This window comes from Megascapheus bottae, chromosome 32, assembly GCF_031878675.1.
Source record: "Megascapheus bottae isolate mThoBot1 chromosome 32, mThoBot2.hap1, whole genome shotgun sequence".
In the NCBI taxonomy this organism is placed as follows: domain Eukaryota; kingdom Metazoa; phylum Chordata; class Mammalia; order Rodentia; family Geomyidae; genus Megascapheus; species Megascapheus bottae.
Genome location: NC_143540.1, coordinates 5,906,792 through 5,926,704, shown reverse-complemented (window position 1 = coordinate 5,926,704; position 19,913 = coordinate 5,906,792). Strand labels below are relative to the sequence as shown.

The 19,913-nt window shown below is 42.3% G+C and overlaps 1 protein-coding gene across 7 annotated transcripts in view; it reads right to left on the bottom strand.

The window, feature by feature from the left end:
• Positions 1 to 19,913, bottom strand: part of Cpne4 (copine 4) — a 263,345-nt gene that overhangs the window by 93,939 nt on the left and 149,493 nt on the right. For 6 of the 7 annotated variants that reach the window (XR_016533502.1, XM_090323595.1, XM_090323596.1 and 3 more), the window contains one exon: positions 16,204 to 16,384. The exons of the other annotated variant lie outside the window; for it this stretch is intronic. Coding sequence is in view for 5 of the 6 variants with exons in the window: in XM_090323595.1 (XP_090179721.1) it covers positions 16,204 to 16,384 (181 nt within the window). In the remaining variant the exon portion in view is untranslated. The remainder of the gene's footprint in view (positions 1 to 16,203; positions 16,385 to 19,913) is intronic. 7 annotated transcript variants of the gene reach the window in all.

The following is a 19,913-nucleotide window of genomic DNA, read 5'->3' as shown; positions in this document are numbered from 1 at the left end:
TTGAGACAGTGAGAATGTTGCATTTTGGCTGCATTGTTAGGCAATTAGTAATTAAAAGTACAAATTTTTTTTTTAAAAAAAAAAGCCCTAAAGATTTATGCCAAATTCCTACTTGGCTCATCTGAACACAGCAGGACTTGTAAAATGTACGATTTTTCTCATCGTTCTAAATTGCCCAAGCACAAACCAGGCCAAGAGCGTCAATTACTTCTAAAATAAGATGCAGGTGTTCTGAAAAGTGAACATGCAGTCTGCTCATTTAAAATTATTCTTTACTTCATGCACTTGTACAGGAGTGAGGATTAAAGGAAACATTTCCCACTTCAACCTCACACATAGAAAGAAAAGCAGTAATTCCACAAATAAAGATGAGGGAGGAGACAGGCACTGCTGGGTCATACCTGTAATCTTGGCTACTCAGAAGGCTGAGATCTAGAGGATAGAAATTCAAAGCCAGCCTGGGCAAGGTTTGACTCTTATATCCAATTAATCAGAAAAAAAAGCTTAGCTAGAGACATGGTTCAAGTGGTAGAGCACCTGCTGAACAAACAAGCCGAGTAAGCATAGGTCTTGAATTCATACATCAGCACTTCTGACACAAAAAAAGAGAGGAAAAAAAATAGAGAAGGGAGAAAAAGAAAATTAAGTAAATAATGTTTAAAAACCCAATATCTTACTAAGGTACATTTCAGAAGTTCTGAAGAAATAAGGCAAAACTTCAGGAGGAACTTCTCAGGAAACAGAAAAAGAAAATTTTATTTCTCCTTTCATCTCCATAACACCCTAAACTGCCATCTCCACAGCCAGCTCCAGACCTGAAAATTAAACATTATTCCTAGCCAGGCACTGGTGGAGGCTGAGATCTGAGGATTGCGGTTCAAAGCCTACTTTGGCAGGGAGGAGGTCCATGGAAATCACTAGAAAAATGAAAGTAGCGCTGTGGCTTAATGTGATAGAGTGCTAGCCTTGAGCTGGAGAGCTCAGGGACAGCACCCAGGTCCAGAGTTCACACCCAGGACCGATCCCATGGCCAAAAAAAAGGAAAAAAATAGTAATTCTACAAAATGCAAGGGTGCTGAGTGGGGCTGTGGGGAGGGGAGAGGCATCCCGCTTCTCAATTGAGCGAGTCCACGAGTTTCACACTGTGAATCCTGCTGTGGAATTCTCTTGTCCTGAGGGGCTGTGCTGGCCGAAGCATAAGGAATAGGAACCATTATTCTAGAAGAGGCTCCATTAGGATTATTCATGTGTCACTTGCAGATAAAGTCCTTCCATATTCCTCACAGAAATGATATTCGCCTCTAAGTAACAGATAAATGGAACCTTACATTACACTCAAAATAGCCTGGGCAGCAGGGGCAGCCAGGGACTCTTTAGTGAACACGGCCTTTTATCGTTTAAAGGAAACCTACCTGCCATGTATGCTCCTCCAGTTCTACATATTTTATAATAATGGAGTATTTTTAGACAAAAGCATTAATAAAAGATGCTGCTAGGTGTTTGAACAATGCATTGTAGGTGTAGTATGTACTGTGTGTGTGGTTTTTTTTTTTCTCTTCGCCCAGCAAGAGTCGTTAAGATGGAGATGATTATGGTTGTGTCTTGGGAGAAGAAAACAAAAGGGAAGAAGGTTATTTTTGACACTCACAGGAGAGGATTCTGCTTCCATGAAACATTCCCACAGACTTTCTAACTCATGTTTGAGAAGAGACTGGTGGCAGATTGAGAGGTCAGCTGAGCAGGGGGAATACAGTGAGAACAGGATATGCATGGACCAGGAGTTTGAAGGTAAATGAAGATAACTAGTGAAGAGTCCATCAAACAACCTTTTCTGTGCCATGAGAAGGAGGGAGGGAAGGAAGGAAGGAAGGAAGGAAGGAAGGAAGGAAGGAAGGAAGGAAGGAAGGAAGGAAGGAAGGAAGGGTTGGGAGCTGAGTGCAGGGTCAGGCTGGCCCATGGATCTGCATCACTGAGTACGATAACCACACAAAGAAATGAGCTGTCGTGTATGAACACCATGCCTAACTTTGAGCTATATCGTCGGTATTGTGAATCACTTTCTGCTGAGACTTTTATTACCATTGGGTGGGAATGTGTTATTGCTTTATCACTCTCTGCTGAGACCTATAGTGAGTGTTTAAACACGTGGACCTCTCCTGCCCTGCCTACCTTTGTGCTGATAGGCTCCTGCACCCTTTATTAGCTGAATGTACTTCCTCAATAAACGAGTTCCTGCCTCGACGGGTCTCCCTGATGCGTCTGATTGTCCTCCTGCGAGGGAGGTGGCTCTCTCCTTTCTCGGCTTGTCCTGGGCATGTTCTTTCTATCCCTCAGGACAGAGGACTAAAAACCCCCAACAAGGAAGGAAGGGAGGGAGGGAGGGAGAGAAGAAGGAGGGAGGGAGGGAGGGAGGGAGGGAGGGAGGGAGGGAAAAAGAAAGGGAAGGGAGGAAGAAAGTAAGTGAGGGAGGGAGGGAGGAAAGGAAGGGAGGGAAAGGGAAGGAGCGAAGGGAGGAGGACAAAATTTGTTAGGATGGTTTCTTAAATAATAAGTAACAACCCACCCACCCATGATGCAGAGGAAATGGTCTGGTGATGATCCTCAGAGGAATAAACTACATGTGCAACTGTTCAGGAGCAACTTGGTGAGGTCATACCTGAGTGCCATCTTTGGTCCCCCATGAACCTTCTACCCCTGCAAATGGGCAAAATACCACCAACCTGCTAATGATCTGTGAATGCATTCAATCATTTATTACATATTCACCAAGCATCTGCCATGTGCCACACACTTCATTTAGAAGGGTGCACAAGACACAGTCCTTGCTCTCAGGGAACAACCAAATGTGTCAACGGAAGTATCCTCACACAAACTTGGTCCTTGCATAGACAAGGGCTCATAACCAAGCATACACCTGGCCAATAAAAGATATGTAGTTTTGTAATTCTGAGAAGAGAGGATGAGAAGGAGATGGAAAGAGGAGCAGGGATGGATGAGAGAAGAAGGAAGTTAAGAAAAAGAGGGCTGGGGTGTGTATGGAAATATCCAATGGAATGCATGCAAAGCTCAACAGCCAGGAGCTGTGGTTTTCTTCTTCTTTTCTTTTTTCTTTTTTAAACTTCTAAATGGCATTAGCTTTGTGGGGAGCACATTGTTCTCTCAACAACCTTCTTTTAGATGTTCTGAGAAAGGTTGCTAATTAATGATGGTGCTAACCAGAAGGTTTCTATTTAGAGATCGTTTGACTCTAGGTAGTAGACACAACCATTTCAGAGAAATGACACGAAGTCAGTTCAAAAGAATCACAGCCACCTTTACAATTAAAAAAGAAGAAGAAGCAACACACAGGCAGCCACCCTCTGGAAGGCTGTGGGCAGGGGCCAGGGATCATTTAGCCTGGAGAAGAAAAAAGGTGGAAGGAAAATTCAACTGCCCTCTGGGAGAAGCTAAGCATCCAGATAAAGCTGTCTGTGAAATGGTCCTACAGATGTTTAGCGTGGTGGAACTTGGGGACTGATAACAGACTGAGAGGTCAGTTGTGAAAACACAACCCCATAAATCCATGGAGAGCCTTCCCAAAGTTTAGAACATAGGCACAAGACAAAGAAAAATAAAATGAAGGAATGTAAAGAGGAAGACATAATGTAGACTATTATTATCAGAATTGTCGTAGCTGGATCTTCCTAGCTGATGTGGCCAGGGAACAAAGGGGTGGAATCAAGGGGGTGTGCTCTCTCCTGTGTCCTCAGGAAGTGGAGAAAATAACATTTTCTTTGGAAATCTGTCTCAATAAGAAGAGATGAAACTCAGCACCTCTGGTGGCTTCACCTGTCAGTCCAGCTACTCAGAAGGCTGAGAACTGAGGCTCCCAGTTCAAAGCCAGCCCGGGTGGGAAAAGTCTGTGAGTCTCTTATCTCCAATGAATCATCAGAAAAACCAGAAATGGTGCAGTGTGGGTCAAAGTGGTAGAGCGCTAGCCTTGAGCAACAAAAGAGCTCAGGGAGATAGATGGGTGGATGGATAGATAGATAGATAGATAGATAGATAGATAGATAGATAGGTGGAATGAAAGAAGAGATGGGCCAGGTTCTGCATCTCATGCCTGTAATCCTAGTGACTTAGGAGGCTGAGGTCTGAGGATCAGGGTTCAAAGCAAGCCCAGGGAGGAAAGTCTATAAGATGCTTTACCTCTAAATAACCTCCAGAAAACTGGGAGTGGCACTGTGGCTCAAGTGGTAGATAGAGCACTAGCCTTGAACTGAAGAGCTCAGAGAAAACGCTCAGGCCCAGAGTTCAAGCCCCATGACTGACAAAATAGGATACATGTTGATAGTTTTGGCTGGCAACATCAACCAGGTTCTCCGTGATCACATCACACACGAGTGCATTTAATTTCATCCCTCATCCTTCCCACTTTCCAGCGAAGATCCCAGCTGTCATGGAAGAGGGCTGTGAGCTACCTTTGATCAGTCTTATCTTAGTTATGGAGCTACAGAAAATATGAGGGAGGAGTGAGAAAAAAAAGGCATCATTTCCTTAGCTTTCAGGCAGTGGAGTACAAGGTAAAGCTTTGCACGGCAGTGGAAAATGAATAGAGATGCTATCACACGTGATCCCACAATACTGATTTTTAATGAAAACCATAGCTGTTACCACATCATTGTTGCCATTCAGTGACTCTGATAGAGACCCTGACCTGCTAGGACCAAGCCTTTTTTGTTTATTTATTTGTTTTGTCTGAATATTTTCAGGACTGAAACCAGGCAATTGAAATATGTATATACATGAGGTGAGTTTCGAGAGGACTCGTCTAATTCTGTTCTATCTGTGCTGAATATACTCTCGTGTGCTTCCAAGAAGTAAGTATTGGAATGGGGGAGGGAAATGGGGACAAAAACATGAGAAGGGGTAGCAATGATTGTTAAGAAATGTATCTTCTATCTGGCAAATAGAATGTAACCCTTCTTTTAATTATAATAAAATCAATTAATTAATTTAAAAAGAAGTATTAAGAACTAATCATGGGCTGGGAATGTGGCCTAGTGGTAAGAGTGCTTGCCTAGCATGCATGAGGTCCTGGGTTCAGTTCTCTGGTACAATATAAACCAAAATAATAATAATTAAATTAATAAAATTAAAGAAGTGATCATTTTTACTTACAGCTGCTAAGGATTGTGCATGCCAACTTACTGAATGTTTACTCCAGCCATCCAAAGGAGACCCTTTAATGAGGAAGACTGAAGGAACTGAGGCACAGAAAGCTAAGACTTTTGTACAGATCATGATGAAAAAGAAAAACCTTCAGGTGAAATAGAGGTGTTGGTGGTTCATGCCTGTAATCGTTGCTGTGTAATCATTGATGTGCTCTGAGGATAACTGCTCAAAGCCATTCCAGACAGGACAATCACGGAGACTTTTCTGTTCAGTTATCTAGCAAAACAGACAGAAGTAAAGGTGAGGCTCAAGTGGTAGAGCACTAGCCTTGAACACAAAAGCTAAAGAATAGCACCCGGGCTCTGAGTTCAAATCCTGTTCCTGGCCCAAAACTGAAGAGAAGAAGAAAAAGAAGAAGAAAAGGAGGAGGAGGAGGAACAACAGCAACAACAACAAAACAACAACAACAGCAACAACTCTGCAATGCAAGGATTTTTTTTTCCCTTCAGGGTATGTTGCACCTAATATGGAGGGCAACTAAATAAATACTATAAAAATAATTAAATGAAGAATAGTCTCTTGGGGGAGTGCCGAAAACAATAATGTATTTGGTCACTGGAAAATTTATTGGGCTTTTAAGCAAGCTTATAGATTTTTGTTGTCGTTGTTGCTCACTGGTATTTTCGGTTTATTTATTCATTAGTGCAGTTAAAAATAGAAAGGAGCTACCATTTCCCAGGTAAACCCAGTCTCACATTAACTGATAAAGGGCAACAACAAATATTTATCTGGTTCCTACAACAGTCCAATTGCAATCAAATGGAAGGCACGCCCCTCATTTTTGGTGACAGTGGTTGATCTGTTGTTGGTGCGACCTTCTCCTCTTTCTTATTGATAGGGTATGCATGGAGGGCGGGTGCCTTATCAATTCCTCTAAAGGTTAATCGGTGCAGGTAACTGGCAGAAGGTGGCAAGAGCCTAATGGAGCAGGGGCACCATACCACCAATCGGAAAGGCACAGCAAGGACTAAGTCCTGCTCTGAGCACCAATAGAGGAGGTGGGTTCACACCCACATGGAGCAATTCCCTAAGCTCTCTAGGGGATGGTGCCCCTCCCCCAGGCGAAAAAGAAGTTGACTGAGCCATGTTCTTTCATGAGTCCTCTGGATGTTTGTCCCCTTGACACCACATCACCTATTGTCTGTCTTGCCTCTCTCAGCTTCTAGGAGTTTTAAAATCACCCAGTTGGAGGGGAAAAGACTGAAACTGATTGCAGTAACAATGCATGCCTGTGTGTGCTTGGTTGTCTAAATGTCATGGGTGAAGAGAGGGTGGACAGGGCAGGGGATGGTGAGATGAGCAGGCAGTGGGTATGGCAGGGCTGAAATCTTCATCTCACCTAAGCACATTTGCCTTTACTGAGTTCTAAGCTCCTTCCACCCTTCCCTGAGAGTGAGGTTAGATAAAGAGGGAAAGCCCTCAGAACTGGCAGCCCCTCTGTGAAGTCTCTTCCTCTCCCCACTGAGACCTGACGAAGGCCATCTGTGCAGAGAGGTGGGCGGAGGATTCAAAATCCACGGGTCGCCTTAGGGTAGTTGGAGTAGGGGAAGGGAGGACTCATAAAAATAAAAAAAAAGGGCTCTTAAAAAAAAATAGCAGAGGGGCCGGGAGTTTGGCCTAGTGGTTAAAGTGCTTGCCTAGCATGCATGAAGACCCGGGTTCGATTCCTCGGTACCACATACATGGAAAAAAAGCCGGAAGTGGTGCTGAGGCTCAAGTGGTAGAGCTCTAAAGTCCAAGGACAGGCAAAAAAAAAAAAATAGCAGAGAAAGAAGCCTGAAAGGGAGCTAGAGCTGAACAGATGGTCTGATGGGACTCATTCATCACCAGAATTATCGATAGTCTCTGGTGAGGTGAGACTTTCAGACACACACAAGTGTCTCTAGCAGTCATGTTATTTCCTGGTGAGACGCATCACCTCAGACCTGGCTCATGTAGTGTCTCTCTAGAAACCTGCCCTGGGATTTTTTTTCTCCCCCAACCTAGAGCTAGTTTGATATTCCTAGAAATATCTTTCCATCTACACTTTTTTTTTTGGTCAATTATAGGGCTTGAACTCAGGGACGGAGTATTTTCAAATGGTAGAGTGATTGGTACCACGTAAAGTTCCCAATTTAAACCTCAGTATCCCAAACGCACACCCATGCCTTCACACAGACTCGAAGAAACAAACAACACTTCCCTTCATGCTCTTCACATTGGAGTTGGAATTGCTGTCTATATGGCAGGGAGAACCTGTGGTGTCACGATCAAATCTATCCCAGGGGAACAGTGGTATTTTCAAGCATCCTTAACTCATTGCTGTAATTTCTACCAGTTCTCTTCCCCACAAAGCCTGGTCCATGCAGCTGTCACAATATTTTCCTTCCCACCGAGAATCCCAGAGTGCTTTTTTTCTTCTCAAGTTCTTCTAGTGTTGCATAATGTGACAGGCGATTGAATCAATTTCTCTTCCACTCTTTAAATAACCCACAGCATCAAAGCCTAGAAATCCTTCAGAATTAAAGAGATGACAATATAGAGGCGTCATTTCTTCAGACCGATACATACAAACAAACACACACACACACACACACACACACACACACACACACACGACTTTCACATACACACAACACACTGTTTATTAGGGTACAGGTGGGCTGGGTTGTGTATCTTAGAGTTTTATTGTAACAGAAATTGTATTATGTAACTATAGTTATTAATATGATGACAGTTAAGGAAGGAGGGCAGAAATGTCATTAGAACATTAGATGCTCCCGTTCTCTCCCTCCCCCCAGGAGGAACCAATGGATTCTAGAAGAATTGGGGGATCTGTGTATTACACTTAAAATCTTATAAATATTCTCCAGAGGATTGCCTCTGCTTCATCTCTTACCAATACATTGGTAAGACCATTCCAGAGAAGTGTCTGGGCTTCGGGGATTCATATTCACTGGGTTTTCTTGCTCATGATTGGTACTCTACCACTTCAACCACATATCCATCCTGGATTTTTTTTGCTGGTTAATTGGAAATGGGAATCTTATAGACTTTTCTGCCCAGGTTAGCTTTTGAACTGTGATCTTCTGGGTCTCTATCCTAAGAAGCTAGGATTATAGACATGATTGACTAGCACCCAGCTTAAAGTTTCTTTTTCATCATCATCATTATCAATTATTTTGTGGTACTGGAGTTTGGACTCAGGGCTTTGTTAAGCTGTTGGTCTACTGCTTGAACTACAACTCCAGTCCTTACTTAAGTAATCTTTTAAATTAAAAAAAAATGGCCAAGAATGTGACTTAGTGGTAGAGTGTTTGCCTAGCATGCAAGAAGCCCTGGGTTTGATTTCTCAGTATCACATAAACAGAAAAAGTCAGAAGTGGTGCTGTGGCTCAAGTGGTAGAGTGCTAGCCTTGAGCAAAAGAAGCTCAGGGACAGTGCCCAGGCCCTGAGTTTTACGCTCTCTGTCTCTCTCTCTCTCTGTCTCTCTCTCTGTCTCTGTCTCTCTCTCTCTCTCTCTCTCTCTCTCTCTCACACACACACACACACACACACACACACACACACACACACACAAATGTGAACAGCCTTTGACCTAATACTTCTCCGAAGAAAATAATTATGTAGTCACAATAACGATACTAATAGTAATATAGATAACTAATTGCTAGGCAATGTTTGGGCCTAATGTTTGGTTAATTTTCCCAATAATACAGTATAATACTTGCCATTTTACTGTATGATGTACAATGTATTTGTACAAGTTCTCACACACCAGGGAAGTGATAGAGCTGAAATTCTCTCTGTCTCTTTCTCACTCTGTGGTTTCAACTAAGGGCCTTGCTAGATAAGTGATCTGGTCAGTACCCCCCCCCCCCACACACACACATACACACAGTCACTGACCCAAGGAGGAGGGGTGGTGAGGAGACGACAAATCTTCCTCCTTTGATACACAATCACAAAGGATAATCTTCTGCCAGAACTTACCTGCATGCTCAAGAAGAAAAGATCTAGGATTAAAATGTTCAGGAAGGAGAGGAAACTCTTGAAATGTTGAAAGCGGAACTATCCAGGATAGGGAGTTGAACCCTGCTGAACCGGAATCAAGATGAAGTATTTAATTAGCCTATACACTGACCCTGAGAATGCCTGGAGCTTCCAGAAGGGAAGAATTTTCTTGTCATTTCTCTTAAGTCAGCTGAAAGAGCAGAGGCTGATGTGGGCACAGAAGAAAAAGAAGTGGGGGTGAGGATGGTTATCAGTGTGGCCTCTCTTTGAGATGCAGAGTTTAGAGATTAGAGTGGTAGGAGCTGGCTGCATGTCTACTCATCTTCAAAATGCAGGGGGTAGGAGGAAGGGATAAGGAAACTTGAGAGATTCCCCGGATGGATCAAAATGGTCAGAGACTTGTCAACATTTCCTTACTTTCTGAGAGCTGCCTTTATTTTACACAAAGGAATCTGATCAAGAATAACCTAGGTTACTCAGGAGGCTGAGATCTGAGTATTCAGGTTCAAAGCCAATCCTGGGCAGATACATTCAAGAAATTCTTATCTCCAGTTAACCAATAAGAACAACAAAATGCTAGAAGTGGAGTTATAGCTCCAATGTGCCTCTGTTTTATAATACATTTTGTTTGTCAATTATATTTCAAAGAAAGATGAAAACAATAAAATACAGAGAGAAAGCTCAATTTGTAGGGTTGTTCTAAATCACCAAATGTGATAATAGATAAAAAGTGTCTGGGAGAATACCTGATAATGTATTCATACCTGATATATTTAATTAGCAAATCATTATTAACATTATCAGCAAATGATATTAATATTAATAGAGAAAAATCTGATACTACATGAATACTTTCAATAGTTTTAATGAATAAATTACTATTAATAGTACTGGCAAATAATGGCATTAATATGAGAGTACTTGATACTGTAGACATACTCTCAACATATTTTAGTTAATAAATCACTACAGATGTCCTTAGCAAATAATCATTAATATTATTTGTATAATGATTAATAGATCATAATTCTCATTATTTTCAAAAGATAGAACAGATTAAATGGGATAAAGGAAAGATGGATAAGGACACAATAATCAATTATCCTGTGAGTTACACAGGAAAAGCCTAAAAAAAAGTCTCAGCCAAGTGTCAGCAGTTCACACCAGTAATTCTAATTACTTAGGAGGCTGAGGTCTGAGGATTGCCGTTCAAAGCCAGCCTAGGCAGGAAAGTCCATGAGACTCTTAACTCCAATTAAGCACAGAAAAATCCAGAAGTGATGCTGTGGTTCAACTTGTTTGCAAATTGGATATTCTGGATTTGTTCATCTCTGGTCACAAGACAATTGTCTCAGGCAAGGCAGCAAGGAAGGAAGGAAGATTTCTTGTTCATTTTTGGTTTGTTTTCTGTTCTGTTCAATTGCTCAGGGTAGGAGTTCTAATATCAATAAAATAAGCTTTCCATTTTTAAGAGAATAAATTATTCTTATTAAGGATGTGTTAAGGGAGTTGGGGGAGTGTTAGGTAGAGTAATATCAAAATTTTCCCAAGTGGGAATTTGCTGTAAAACCACAACAAAAACTTTGTGAAGAAAAGAGTTGTTTGGTTTTTTTTTCTTTCTCTCTCATTTGTCAGGCTAGGTGTCAGCCACTGAAACATTACATGTCAACAAGATAGGAACAGAAAATCTTTTGAGAAGGGAGCTTGTTGTTAATATCTGGAGGAAATGCTTTAATTGACTTAATTTTCTTTTTATTTTCCTCCTCTCTCCTTTGTGTCCTTAACTAAGAGCTTAACTATGTTTCCGAGATCTAGCAAGGGAGAGGGAATGAATTCAAAGTTCCAGGCCTCTAAGGGCTTACTCAGGTAGGATAAGTGAGTGAACCATCAGTCTGACTCATGGGAAGCAAGGAGCTGAACCTCACTTGTTTTTTTTTTTTTTTTTTTTTTTTTTTTTTTTTTTTTGCCAGTCCTGGGCTTGAGCTCAGGGCCTGAGCACTGTCCTTGGACTTTCTCAAGGCTAGAGCTCTACCACTTGAGCCTCAGCACCACTTCCGGCTTTTTTCTATATGTGGTACCGAGGAATCGAACCCGGGTCTTCATGCATGCTAGGCAAGCACTTTAACCACTAGGCCAAACTCCCGGCCCGTTTTTTGTTTTTTAAAGATAGATAGAGCCTGTCACCGGCGGCTCACACCTATAATCCTAGCTACCTGGGGGGAGGGAGGGGGGCTGAGATGAGGATCATATTACATAGTTTGAAGTCAGCCCAGACAGAAAAATTCATAGAACTCTTATCATTAACCAGCAAAAAGTGGAGCTGTGGCTCAAGTAGTAGATAGAGAAGTCGCCTTGAGTGAAAAAGCTAAGGGACAGCACCTAGTTCCTAAGTTCAGGCCTCAGTACCAACACACAAAAAAGAGAGTGGATGCTACTTATTACCAACTCTATTCAAAATAGCCAGAAATCCAGAGTTTCTCACACACACACACACACATACAATACACTTGATATATATTTTTAATGTTGGCAATCAATACAAAACTTTAGCGAGGGCATCATAAAGATTACATGAGATAAATCTGTAGGATAGAGGGAAGCTGACAGCTTCCTGTTTACAGCCTCTGGTAAAGTAGAAAGAGAATGTATTTAGGTATTCATTGGATTTCATTCTCCCCGCACGCCCGGTCTACAGTTAAGATAGAATACGCGTAAGATAAAGCCAGCTGGGAATGTGGCTTCGTGGTAGAGCGCTTGTCTAGCATGAATGAAGTCCTACGTTCAATTCCTCAGTACCACATCCAGAAAAAAGTGGGAAGTGGTGCTGTGGCCTTGAACCAAAAAGAGGCTCAGGGACAGTGCCTACACCCTAAGTTCAAGTCCCATGGCTGGCAAAAAAAAAGAAAGAAAGGAATATGATAAAATAATGAATATGTAATGGTATCAACCCATTCAGGTGACAATGTTCAGCTATCACGTCAGCGTTCATCTTCCCTAATCTCATTTGCACACAAATTCTAGACTTTGGGGTAATTGAGGATTGAGTATTACCTGAGATACAACAGAGCCTACTCTTTTGAGCTCTGTCATCAGGTCTCAAGTCACTACTCACTGTCTTTAGTGTGAAAAAGACACATTCTGGACCTGGGCGCTGTCCCTGAACTCTTCAGCTCAAGGCTACTGCCCTACCCTTTGAGCCACAGCCCCATCAGTTAATCTAGTGATTAACTGGAACTACGAGTCTCACAGACTTTAGTGCCCAGGCTGGCTTTGAACCTTGAGCATCAGATCTCAGCCTCCTGAGTAACTGGAATGACAGGCATAAGCCACCAGGCCCGGCGAAGGAGACACATTCTATGGAGCTCTTCCATGAGCCTTCTAAGGCAAGAGGAAGACATTATTATATAAAAAAAAGTCCTCAGCTTACTTTCCTAGACGGGGACAAGCTCTCACATGGACACATATTCCTACTTCAGTACTGCAGACTGATGTCACAATCACACCCTCTATCTGACTAGGTGGTACCAGGAAGGAGAGGAGATGATGGAGAATTGGGGGCGGGGGTAGGAATGGAGGCGTGATAGGGTTTTAGTCCCACCCAATCAGAAAGTAGTCTAGGCATCCTTACACCAAGATAACCCTTAAAAGGTGATCTACCCATCACACACACTCGGGACCAGAAGAGATTTAAACCAAGGCCTTGCTTTGGACTCTCTGCCTCAAGCCTCTCACCCTCTATACACATATCCAGGATAAGGGTAAGTTCTTCTCAACATTGAGGTCTTAAAAACAAGTCATGCTTTCTTTCATGGTACCCCATACATGCTGGGGTTAATTTCAGGTGCCTGTCCTGCCTTTTGATATGAACGGAAAATAAAAGAAAGTACCTAAAAATTCATGGATTTAAGGTGTCATTCAGATTATACTTATTATCATAGATAATAACCTTGTATCAGAGTCTACCTAGAATGAATGTGTGTCATATGTGGCCATACTCATTATTTGCTAACAATTAAGATCAACAACGATTACTGGCAATTCACCAAAACCTATGACTCATCAAAACATGTTTTTGTACAGCAAGGATCTGAGGATAATTAATCATCAGAATTACTTGGAGCTTTAGAAGAAGCTCAGTAATTGACATTTAATAGGGGAAGGAGATGGAATGAACAGTGACTTGAAACAATGTTCTAAAAGTCTGGGGTATAATTCGGGCTTTCCCAGTGAGGGTAAGAAAGCTGTCATCAGCTGGGCACCAGTGGCTCGCGTCTGTCATCCTAGCTACTCAGGAGGCTAAGATCTGAGGATCACAGTTCGAAGCCCATCCAGGCAATAAAATCCCCATGAAACTCTTATCTCCATTTTTCTTGCCACTTAAACACCAGAAGTGGCACTGTGGCTCAACGTGGTAGAGTGCTAGCCTTGAACACAAAAGAGCTCAGGGACAGCCCCCCAGCAGGCCTGAGTTCAAGCCACACTACGGGAAAGAGGGAGACAAGAATGTAGTCACTCGTAGGATCAAAGCCAAGGGTTGAACAATAACCGTGAGGCTAGGGGGCATGGCTCACCATCTAATTTTGGATTCTGGAGGAGGGTGAGGGGGAGAAAAAAGCAAACTCTCCAAATTCCTAACACTTACTCACAGACTTCCAACAGTGCAATCTGCAATTGTACCTTTCAGAACAATTGATTTCCTATCTTTCTGAGACACCCTGACTCAACTCTCATTGCCTCAGTGAGTGACCTCTGTTAATGTTCATAGCAAACGGGTGAGTCTGTGGGTCCCATGGGAGTCTCAAAACCAGGATTAAGTTTTTATTGTTGTTGTTGTTTTCTGCCAGTCCTGGGGCTTGAACTCAGAGCCTGGGCACTGTCCTTGGACACCTTTTGCTCAAGGTTAGCACTCTGCCTCTTGAGGCACCGTGCCATTTCTGGCTTCTTTCTGTGTACGTGGTTCTGGGGAGTGGCACCCAGGGCTTTGTACATGCTAGGCGGGTACTATACCACTAGGCCAGGGTCCCAGCCCCAGGCTTATGTTTTTATGACCCACTTTAGAGGTCAAATGTTCTTTTCCCTTGCTGACAGACTTACTGCTGATCAACACAGCAGACGTGGGCACCCTTCCCCATGGAAAACAGAACAGAAGGTCCTCATAGCTCCTGAAGGAGTCATCAGAGTTGTACAATGTGGCATCACAGGACCATTTTTTTTTTTTTGCCAGACCTAGGCTTGAGCTCAGGGCCTGAGCCCTGTCCTTGGACTTTCTCAAGGCTAGAGCTCTACCACTTGAGCCTCAGCACCACTTTCAGCTTTTTTCTATGTATGTGGTACCAAGGAATCAAACCCGGGTCTTCGTGCATGCTAGGCAAGCACTCTACCACTAGGCCAAACTCCTGGCCCCACAGCACCATTTTTATGCTGCAAAACCATTTTCTAAAAACTGCAGTTAAAGCTGAGCACTAAGGTTCACAATTCAAAGCCAGCCGTGGTCAGGAAAAGTCCACGAGACTCTTATCTCCAACCAATCATCAACAAAAGCTGTACCTAAAGCATTCAGGGACAGTGACCAGGCCCTGACTTCAAGCCCCAGGATCAGCACATACAAATGAGTGTGCATATACACAACACACACATGCACACACAGACTCCCTACAGTGAAGCCTTGACTCCATGATGGGTAGAAAGAACCTTCACTGTTTTCTTGGACCTGGCACCTTGAAACAATATCCAATTTGTTTTGATTTACAAACAAACACAGAAACAGCTGCAGTGAGACTTTAACTCTGCAACATGGCCATGAAAACTGCCAAAGACCAACAGCCAAGCCTATGAAAAGAAGTATGAAATAGTGATACAAATCGCAGGCTCTGGCGCTCAACTCTCTGGGCTTAAATAGTGGATCTTCTAGCCGGGCACCAGTGGCTCATGCCTGTAATCCTAGATACTCAGGAAGCTGAGATCTGAGGATCACAAAGCAAAGCTAGCCCAGTCTGGAAAGTCTATGAGATTCTTATCTCCAATTAACCACCAGAAAACCGGAAGTAGTGCTATGGCTCATGTGGTAGAACGGTAGCCTTAAGCTGAAGGGCTCAGGGCCAATGCCTAGGCCCAGAGTTCAAGCCTCATGATTGACCAAATAATAATAATAATAATATAATAATAATAATCATAATAATGGATTTTCCAGTTAGAATGATCTTGTGCAAATCATTAATCTTTCTGCACCTCAGTTTCCTCATCTGTAAACTGAGGAAACAATCTCATAGTATCGCTGGGGCATACTACATGCCTCTCTATTTCCCCTGCAACCCGGCCAGGACCTGTAAATCACAAAACCTTTATAGCAGACCAAACCAAACAAAATCCTCACGGTATTATTGGAAAGTCTGAGTCGTTTCGCAGGAAGCACTTAATGTAAGCCTTGATGTACTTTAGCTAATATTGTTTTCAATGGGAATTCTGTGAATCCTTAATTGAAGCTCTTCTGAAATCCCATCTTTTCTATGAGACTTTATCCTATTTTTATCATCTTTTTTTTATTCATCTTTGGGACATCAACTTTCTTACCCCAGCCAGCCTAGTGTCAAGTTGACATAACAACGCTGGCCCACTCTACTGCCCATTTTACCCTTGGTTGATAAGCAGGCATTGCTCGATGAGAACATGATGATAATACTTTGGTAACAAGCCGAGACACTGTGAGTGTTTAAGCTCCTGAATGAAAGGGTGAAGGCCAAAATATCCTTGGTGTCAGAACACCAGGACAGAAAGAGAAACATCATCCACAATTGATCACATTCATTTCTGGAATGTCTCATCTTATCCAAAGACACCATTTCAAGGTAGAAAATCACACACACACACACACACACACACACACACACACACACACCACACCACCACCACCACCACCACCACCACCACCACCACTGTTCAGACAATCATCCAACCATGTATGTATGTTTTTTTGTCTATTTCTTTGGACATGCCTACCTCAAACCACTGGCCATGGGACTGCATCTTGAGGATCACACAGGGGTCTGGTTTGGAAAGAGCATCTCGGTCAGAAATGCCTTTGCACGCCACACGCAGCTCCACTTTGGTCAGGCAAGGACTGTTAAATATTCCCAGAGTGTTGGCAGCTGACTCATAAATGTTACTCATCTTCTTCATTCTGTTTTAGGCCAGAAAGAGAGAGAGAGAGAGAGAGAGAGAGAGAGAGAGAGAGAGAGAGAGAGAGAGAGAGAGAGAGAGGCAAATAATTGCAATATTTATCAAAAGAATAAAGCTTCCCAACTGCCATTTAGGAAATTGCTTCACACACAAGTTTCAAATGTTAAAGTTATTTATTATCTTGCTTTCCAATGGAGTGAAATAGTTCTAGTGAAACAAACAAAACAATAAATAAATAAAAACCAACAAAAAAAGAGGAGGAAGAAAAAAAAAGATTGCTGGTACACTTAGCTAAGAACATTATTTTCCTGTGTGATTTGCATACTAAAAAGTTTTAGTCTGTGATCTAAAATTAATGAGTGCAAGAGACTGCAACTGTCATCAGTTCTATAGTGAATACTGGGTTGCTGTGAATTTTTTTTTTTGCCAATTTGTTGGCTAATCAACTTAATTAGATCTCTGAAAATCTAATTCTTCTCCAAAGTAATGGAGTATGTGTGTGTGTGTGTGTGTGTGTGTGTGTGAGAGAGAGAGAGAGAGAGAGAGAGAGAGAGAGAGAGAGAGAGAGAGAGAGAGAGAGGGAGAGAGAGAGAGAGTATTCCTGCTTGAAAAACCAGTCCAATTTCTCACCCCCTAAACACTGGTCTACCGTCTCATGACGCTTTCAGCAGAGCTAGTTTCAAGTATCTGATTTTCTGCCCCATAATATCAAGAAAACAAATGAGCAGATGCTGGCAAGGATGCAGCCAAAGGGAATCCCAATATACCTTTGGTGGGAATATAAACTTGTTTAGCCACTCTAGAAAGCAGTGTGGAGGTTCCTCAAAAAAAAAATTAAACATAGAATTGGCCTGTGATTCAACAACTCCATTCCTGGGAATTTACCCCCAAAGACTACAAGCAAGAATACAGTAAAGCCACTAGCACAACCATGTTCATTACAGCACTATTTACCACTGCTAAGGTACAGGAACAACCCAGATACTCCTCAATGGACAAATGGGTCAAGAAAATGGGGTATATATACACAACAGAATTTTATTCATCCATTAGAAAGGATATTGAACTATTTGTAAAGAAATGGGAAAACCTGGTGTGGGGTGGAGGGGATTATGTTAAGTGAAGTAAGTCAGCTCCAGAGAGACAAAGGATTTGTATTCTTTTTAGATGTGGAAACTAGATTTAGTTTATAAACTTATAAGCAAATATGTTGGCATGGAAGTGTACACAATGTATGGAGTGGAATAGGGTTGATTCAAGGAAGAATGAAAGCAGTTTAATTCCTTAGAAAGGCAAAGTCAAAATTAAACAAAACAAAATATGGGGAAGTGGGTACTGGCAAGGAGTGGGATTAAGGGGAAAGAGGTAGAGGAATGAGGAGGAGAATGCAGACAATGTATATCCTACAAGATAAAGAAGAGTGAGGAAGGGGGTAGGTGGGGGAGAGATTGGTTGAGAATGTTGAAAAAGGTAACATTGATCAAGAGATACTGTGTTTATAAATCACCTGTTAAATGTCATCTCCTTTGTGCAACTACTTAAAGATAACTTAAAAAGCAAAAAAAGAAATTCTTTTGAAGAGCCTAAGTCAGGTCTTGCCTCTCTTCCTCCTTCTCTTTCTCTTTCCCACACTTGTGTTCTCCTTTCCCCAATTCCTCCCTTCATTTCCCCTCTCTTCAGTCCTTGCCCCCTCACCCCCTCCTTCCTTCCCCTTTCCCTCTCTCTCCCTCTCCTTTTCTCTGTCTCACACACACACACTCATCAGTAAAGTGTTACTAGGACACAGTTATGCTCATGTTTTAAATATGATCTGCGTTGCTATTAACACAATGGCTGACTTCAGTAGTTGAAACAGAGAGTATAGAAACTACATGGCCCACAGACCCTAACACATTTTCCAAGTCAGCCAGAGAAAATGTTCAACACTCTTTCTCTTCTAAAACATTGGGTAAAGTGAGTTGAATTTGTGGTGAGGTGAGCTCTCCATCTTCCACTAAACTGAACATTAATAGGGACTCTGTGTGTGTGTGTGTGTGTGTGTGTGTGTGTGTGTGTGTGTGTGTGTGTGTGTTTCACATCTTAGAAAATTGAAGCTCACAAGAGAGGACTGGGTGCAGTGGCTCATGCCTATAATCCTAGTTACTCTAGAGGCTGAGATCTGAGGATCAAGGTTCTAAGCCAGCCTGAACACAAAAGGACCTGAGACTCATATCTCCAATTAACCTCTAGAAAACAGGAAGTGGGGCTTTGCTCAAGGGATAAGGTGGTAGCCTTGAGCTGAAGAGCTCAGGGATAGTGCCCAGGCCAAGTTCAAGCCCCATGACCCCTCTACTCCCCCCCCACATACACACAAAGAGAAGACTGGCAGAGCGCCCATTGAACTCTTCTACTGGGAGAGCAGGGGATGAAAATCCAGCTTTTTACTTCGCAGCACCATGCTATTTTATAACCCACAAGACCTCCTGCTGGAGAACAGGAGCAAATCCACTAAAAACACAGGCTATACAACACATGTCTTTAAATTATTTCTTACCTCCACTTGGGGTCAAGACTTCCCCTTTAGTTTTGCAATGAATTGTATTCATCTCAACAGAGACAATTCGGCCACCCCCTTCCCCCTTGGAAGAGAAAGGATACTAGAGCATTTTATCCGGAGAAAAGATCAGGGAGGGCACAAATTGTACCTAAGATGACTTACCTACTGGTATTCAGGTTCTGCACTGCATGGCCCCTTCTCCCCATGTATAGGTGGGCTCTGTGAATTGCTTTTCACCAAAAGTATACCATGACTAATGGAACATCTTTCTGGCATGAAGTATTCTATGAAGTACTCTAGGGAACATGTATCTGGTGTGTGTGTGTGTGTGTGTGTGTGTGTGTGTGTGTGTGTGTTGATGTATGCACACATACTCCTTTGGGTGAGAGACAATTATGTACACTCTGTTGCATCCTGAATAGTGATTATCTCAATAGTATTTACCGACCAGTGACAAAAATCATCCTAAATCTTCCTGTGGGAGGATTGAGTATGAGAATGTAATGAGAGATGCTTAAGATAAAATTCCCAACATCTCAATTATACACAATGTTTTTCACTCTGCTTTTCTGTACACACACACACACACACACACACACACACACACACGAATGAAAGCCCCAGCCAGGTATACTGGCGTTTATAAATTCCTGAGCTTGCCCAACGGAGATAGCCTTGACCTTGACTTTAGAGGTGACATGAGGTCAGGGAAGTTAAATTGTTTGAACTTAACCCATTGCCAAAAGGTGATCACAAAATATGGCTCAGTCTGTGAACGATCAGCTTCATCCATGATCCCAGATAAGTGGAGTAAACAATTAATTTCACACTCTGTTAGAGGATAGGATTAATATAGCTAGCTTATCGATACACTTTTCCATGACCTATTTAAATCCTCTTTGTTGCTTTTGCTTTCTTTTCTTTTTTGGTACAATACCCTGCTTTTTACAGAGACTAACGTCTCCCAAGAAGTTATTATATATATTTTTAATGA